Source organism: Corticium candelabrum, chromosome 1, assembly GCF_963422355.1.
Source record: "Corticium candelabrum chromosome 1, ooCorCand1.1, whole genome shotgun sequence".
Lineage (NCBI taxonomy): Eukaryota > Metazoa > Porifera > Homoscleromorpha > Homosclerophorida > Plakinidae > Corticium > Corticium candelabrum.
In genome coordinates this window covers 16,526,205-16,532,588 of record NC_085085.1, presented here as the reverse complement: position 1 = coordinate 16,532,588, position 6,384 = coordinate 16,526,205, and the positions used below count along the sequence as shown (strand labels likewise).

The window sequence follows — 6,384 nt, the reverse complement described above, 5'->3', positions numbered from 1 at the left end:
AAACAAGAAACAAAAACAAAACAAGACTTAGTGAGTATGCTCTACTTTTATTAATTATTAATTATAGAAATTAGAATAAGGTAGGTACATGATTGAGAAAGAACATTGTACACATTATTTGCCTTGAAAAAGTCTCTCAAAGTCCAAATAACATTGTGACTTTATAATTATTAAATTAGCTAAGATTTTGCTGATTTTAGACAACAACATTTTTACGTGCTAAACAAAATGTAAAACAAGAGATCGACTGAAACTTGTACTTGCAGTCGACCTGCTAGCGCGTACACGACGCACTGTCTGCGCAACGCTATATCATGTACATGCGCAAGAGTAATTGAAACTCGTTCCCTGTTTCTGAGGGCAGTTCCTATATTGTCAACGGCAGTCTCACTTCCTACAGCATATTTGACACAGTTGATGTACTTCTCGTCAGCTGGGCTGAGATATCAAATGACAAGTAAAAGAAATTTATGTTAGCGTTATACCTATATGTGCATGTTCTCCGTGGTGACAAACCACTGGGTCTCGGGTCTGTCTGTTCTCACTGAAGCTCGCCCCAAAAATGCTTTGCATTTTTCACTAGTCTAGAAGTTCAATATCGAATTCTCTGTCTAATCTAGCTAACATGGATAAAATTCAGTGTAAATTATACAATACAACTGTAGCTATGTATATGTTGTGCACAAAGTGCAGGTTTAGACAATCCATGGATTGCCCAGCACATCCATAGATTGCCTGTTCAAACCATAGATCGCCAATACAAACCACGCATACTAACTAACCCTACCTCTCAAATTACCCGGAAAAACTAGACATCCATGGTTTGTCCATATCCACACTTTGCACATGACATATACACTACAGACTGGTCTTTGTTCTAATGTTTTGTTCCAGCTGCAACCTCTATTCAAGGAGAGCCATTACTGTTTAGCATATCTTTACAGCTATGACCTCTATTTGTTAATTGAGAATAAACTATACGGTATAACCAGTTATTTTTGCAATCACAGAGTGCACATATAAAATTTGCAGATATATTTAGGCCTATCCTTGAAGTCCCAGGAACTCACTGTTCCAACACATGTACATGTGTGTACCAGTAACTGTCTTCCTGGTTGGAATGCAAAATTTAATTTGCAGTAATTAGAACTTTTGTCTAAGTTCTCAAATCGTAGTAATTTAAGACCGCAGAAATAACCAGTTATACGTTATTAAGAATACGGCATATTAATATTTCACAAAGCAGTAAACCACAACAGACAGGCAAACACACTAGCAAGCACAAAGACAGTTAATTATTACTACTAACACAAATGCAAACTACATACAAAAACATACAGGTAGACAGAACAATGAAGAATGACAAACAAGCAAGCACAAAACAAAAAGGCACGTACCATCAATTTCTACAATAAACACCATTGTCCACTATCAAATACAATGCCTGGTCTCTTGCATTGCCTCAAGGTAACGCGTAAAACTTCTTTGTTGTGCTCTATCAAAAATTTCTGACAATTTCGTATTGTGCCTAAAACAAGCAAAATTCTACATTCCACAATTATCAAACCAACTACAGCACTACCTGACACTTTGAGTGTTCTAAATGCACATGATTGTTGCTTCAAAGATCTGAGAAAGGTAAGAGAAGACCAGAGCAGCCGATAGTAGGATCTGCTACATTTGACCACAACGATACCTGTCTGTACATTCCAGTATTTCACTAAACAAACAAACAATGACACCCATAGCTATGTAAAACTAACACAAACAAAAGATAGGTATACATAATACATCAATCAAGCAACACAAATTATAGTGATAGCCTTAACAGAACTAACTAATCAAATATTGGAAGAGAACTGCCAGGTCAAGAGGACACATTGTCACAATATACAATAAAGTAGTCTATGGAACTAATAATAATAAGAAAGATCATTAGATGGCTATGATTCTACATAAACACAAATGCATAGATCATTCATTACCTTTTGCAAACATGCTGTGTCTTAATAATGAAGTTATTAACTATAGGCAGGAGCATATAGGCTAGCAAGTGTAAATATTTACTGGTGACGCTTAGTTGTGACAATTAGGTGTCACCAGTAAATTACGTACTCTTGCAATACAAATACAGTAAGCCTTAGAAAATTAAATAAGTACCCGGAGTAAGGATAGAACTGTTCATAGAATTCAAAGACAGACAAACGTGGGCGTAACTAAAATTCATCCAATAAGTTTTAATTTACTACCAACCAGCCAATGATCGCATGACGCATGCAAGTCCGAAATCCCCGTGTAAGCTGTAAACAGCGTCTCTGAGGTTTGACAGAATATCTCTGCTGCTCACCGAAAGATCAATTTGCTTGTCCTCATACTGCAAATCCAGCACCAAGTACCTCAAAACAAATGGATCAAAACAAAACAAGGGCTAAAGAGTCAAACGCTGAATGTCAAACCTGTTCTTGAAACGCACCATCCAAATCAGCGTTGGGGTTTCCGCAGCTGCCTCAACAGACGCTTCTGCGGCCCGTATGCTGCTCTGGCCCGTATGCTGCTCTGGCCCGTATGCTGCTCTGGCCCGTATGCTGCTCTGGCCCGTATGCTGCTCTGGCCCGTATGCTGCTCTGGCCCGTATGCTGCTCTGGCCCGTATGCTGCTCTGGCCCGTATGCTGCTCTGGCCCGTATGCTGCTCTGGCCCGTATGCTGCTCTGGCCCGTATGCTGCTCTGGCCCGTGTACACCTAGCCTCGGCCTCCCAGACCCGTGTAGCGCCGATTCAAAATCGTCCTCCACAGGTCTGGGATGGTACCGCAGCTACCGCCTCTTCTCAATATATTGCGGTTGGTCCTAGGACCAGCATTAGTGTTCAGTTTCATAAATGCATGTCTTTCCAATTACGGCCGTAATACAAGAACGACGAAGACATGTTCCGCTAGAACATCGTGTCGCATCCTGCTGCACGGGTACCTTTGTGTTTACAGTGGCTGCGGTTTTATCATTTGTGTGTTAGTAGGGAACGCGAACGGGACGCTAGGAAACACTTCCTTTTACTAGTGGTGCCGCGGACGCGATTGGCATGTGTCTGATCGCCGTGAATCCGCTGCAGCTGCTAGTCGCACGTGGAGCCGCGAATTCGCGATGAAAATTCGCGATGCGTGCATTCGCTATGACTCGATCGTCCAGATTCCATGTGACTTGCCGCGAAATCGTCACAAAACTTCGCCGTGACTTCTCTGCAAGACTTCGTCTAGTAGACGTGATCATGAAGTCGTTGAGCATGCAGCTGGCTGGCTAGTAAGCATCGGTTCGAACAAACGGCTTTACTAGGAGTCGTTACTGCCGTTGACAGGCGCAGAATACAAACCACGACGTGTAGAGACGTGAGTTTGCGTGAAGAGAGCACTACAAGTTGTCGTTTGTGTACAGTGCAGTCTTTGGTAGACAGCAGATAATATATGCATGAGATGTCTTTGTTGATTACAGCTGTAATTGGGAAGGCATGCATTATGACACTGAACACTAATGCTGGTCCTAAGACCAACCGCAATATGTTGAGAAGAGGCGGTACCATCCCAGACGCGTGGAGGACTATTTTGAATCGGCGCTACACGGGTCTGGGAGGTCGAGGCTAGTGCACCCGTGCTACCGTCTAGACTAGAAACGGTAAACCGGTTATTTGGATTATTGATACAATCGTCACCCTTGCCCTATAGGGGTGACGATTCTTCAGTAACTCTATAGTAATCTTTTGTCACCCGCCGTGCATAAAGTCCGTGGGCAAGGTCCCAAAAAGACGAGGTAGCATTCCACCCACGTGAAGACACACATTTCTTTTTACGAAACGTTAAAGGAATCCATTTAAAGCATTTCTTCACTTGTCCCCCTTCGCAAACGTTGTCCGTTCAATTGCATTTGCCTATTTTTGGTTCTGACAGCGAGTACGCTCTGTACTCCGAGGGCAGACTCTGTTTTCTAGCATTTAAAAGCATAACATTAACTTGAAAAAGAAATATATGAGTATTTAGACAGCACCTATTCAAAACATAACGAGAGACTGGACAAATGCGAACAAATTGCGCTCGAGTCTCTGCACTAACATTCGTTAGCGTCAATGCTGTTTTTCTTGCCGTCGTCAGCAAAGACTTCTAGTGTGTTTACACTGAGTGCCAAGTAGCCTTACATCCTCGTTTGCGAAGTCTTGTTTAAACTCAGCTGTATTCACACCTACGTTCGCTAATCTGTGTGTAGGTGTAATATCGAAAAAGCACTACAACCGTGCTATGCGCGTCCACAAAGTCTTATGCGAAGCATTTCAACGCTTAAGCTGGCAAGCGTTTGAAGACTCTACTAGCCTACCCGATCGACAGGCCCTTTTAGAGCTGCGTCCGTGACTGCAAGAGTTACGACCTAGTCCCTCAAAGACCAATTATGCAGAAATGATGTCTTCAAAACAGTTTCAATGTATACAATCTGCGTACATGAAGTTCACCGATTCTGACCGCGGACAGACTGCAGCGTTTTGGATGTCGTACTGCTATATGATTGAACTACTGCTGCAGTTTGTTCGTTCTACTCGGATTGGAGACTGGTCTCTCCACTTGCAATGCCTTTACGACATGATACCATGGATGTTTGCATACGACAGAACAAACTACTGTCGGTATCTCACTGTCAACTGGTACGACATGGTCTCTCTTGCAGAAACTCATCCGGATGCTCACGCTCTGTTAGAAGCAGGAGATTTTGCTGTCCAAAGGTCTCATAACGTCTTCGCACAAGTACACGTACCTGTTGACATGGCCATTGAACAATCTATAAATCGCAATACTAAAACCAAGGAGGAGTTATTGGTAGTAGTCTGAGATGCGGAGCCGTTCAGAGATGGATCGCCACAGCACATGACCGTGCAGCCATAACTGCGGCTTGCCACAGTTTGGCTGGCATTTCAAAAGAGTCTGAGAGAAGCAAGCGACACAAAGATTTGACGCGAATAAAGCGAGACGAAGATGATGTTCAGAGTGTAATTGGTACGCTTGAGTGTTGGTCTAACCCATTTGAGGCGTCAAGCTGCGTTGTGAACATTTCATCTGGAATAATGGCTCCACCTGACGTCGCGAACGACCTCTTGCAAGCGTACCAAATAGGAAGCACACATGCCGAGAAGTTTGTTCATGAACGCTTGTGTAGTGGCAGTGTTGGATTTCTTGACAAGCTGCAAAAGTTGAAGCTGAAAACTTTCTCATCGATGTCAAAGACAGTCACAGTCCGAGCTAATTCTCGTGATGTAGCAATAAAGGCTGACAGAAGCTTCTTTTCACGAATGTTGGCAATTTCGACGAGTGGGAATCTTGACTTGCGCATGGTCCTTTCGTTTTCCTTAAATCCACTGCCATTGAGTTTGGCTACACCGCAAGATAATTTGAATAAAACAACCAAGTCTTCTTTACTGGCTCTCTTGGAAAGCTATGGCTCCCCGGTAGAAAACATTGGCAGAGCAGCACTGCTAGTCGACGCAATGGCTACCATTCAATCACTTACTAAAGTCCGTTCAAAGAATGGAGAGCCCGTGGGAAATGTGGTTAATAGATAAGACAATTAGGGCGGACGCAAAAATATTGCTATCATCCTGTATTGTAATACTAACAATCGTTTAACGAGCGATTAGAGCAATGGTTGCTACCCAGCCCTCGCTGCCTACTATCTACTTTAGTACGTCTGGGTCTGTCCTATACGCTATAGTTCAACAATTTTCTGTCATTCGCGTCCTCGTCGCCCATATGGCTGCTTCAGACGTTCCTGAAAGTTCAACATCATCACGGTCAGCTGACCTACAACTGCTGTCTGATCATTCATCTGGTAGTGAATTTCCTGCTACTCAACAACAAAAGAGAAAGAGACAACCACAAACAGCTTTCAGAAGCTCGCACAAAGGTATGATAGCGAGCGTGAAAAAGTTCTTTGAACGTGAGAAGACCACAGGAGCGTCGATTCTCTTTGGCTACGTAATCAAGCGAACTGCAGAAGCTCTGCAAGTGTCACCTGCGTCTGTGAAGCGAGTTGGAAGTGAAATGAGATCACAAGGGTTTGTCAGCAGTCCAGCAAAGCTGGGTAGAAAATCAGGGTCAGGAGCAGCACAGCAAGAAACGGATAACTTCTTAGAAGGCGTTATTCGTCGTAGAATACACAGATTCTACACCAGCGGTGAACTGCCTACCATGGAGAAACTTCTGTTGGCCTTGCAAGAAGACGTTGAGTATCCATTTGGGAGGACAACGTTGTATGCCACTGTCAGGCGGATGGGGTTTCGCTACAAGCGACGAAACAAAAAGGTTTCATTGTATGAGCAGCACAGAATAATTGCAGCGAGACACGATTACCTGAGAA

General features: G+C 43.3%; 1 protein-coding gene across 1 annotated transcript; it reads right to left on the bottom strand.

The window, feature by feature from the left end:
- Positions 1 to 1,206: 1,206 nt before the first annotated feature.
- Positions 1,207 to 2,560, bottom strand: LOC134191043 (ribonuclease P/MRP protein subunit POP5-like). Its single transcript, XM_062659604.1, has 4 exons — positions 2,457 to 2,560; positions 2,254 to 2,396; positions 1,583 to 1,720; positions 1,207 to 1,528 (listed from the first exon to the last, which is right to left on the bottom strand). Exons 1-4 carry the CDS (start codon positions 2,474 to 2,476, stop codon positions 1,407 to 1,409), a joined length of 423 nt encoding a protein of 140 aa, XP_062515588.1. The 5' UTR covers positions 2,477 to 2,560; the 3' UTR covers positions 1,207 to 1,406.
- Positions 2,561 to 6,384: the final 3,824 nt, after the last annotated feature.

Coding starts and splice junctions, on each gene's coding strand:
- LOC134191043 (XM_062659604.1), bottom strand. CDS start 2,476: ATGGTGCGTTTCAAGAACAG. Junction 1,721..2,253: donor CGTCATGCGATCATTGGCTG/GTTGGTAGTAAA, acceptor TTGTTTGTTTAG/TGAAATACTGGAATGTACAG. Junction 1,529..1,582: donor TAGAACACTCAAAGTGTCAG/GTAGTGCTGTAG, acceptor TGCTTGTTTTAG/GCACAATACGAAATTGTCAG.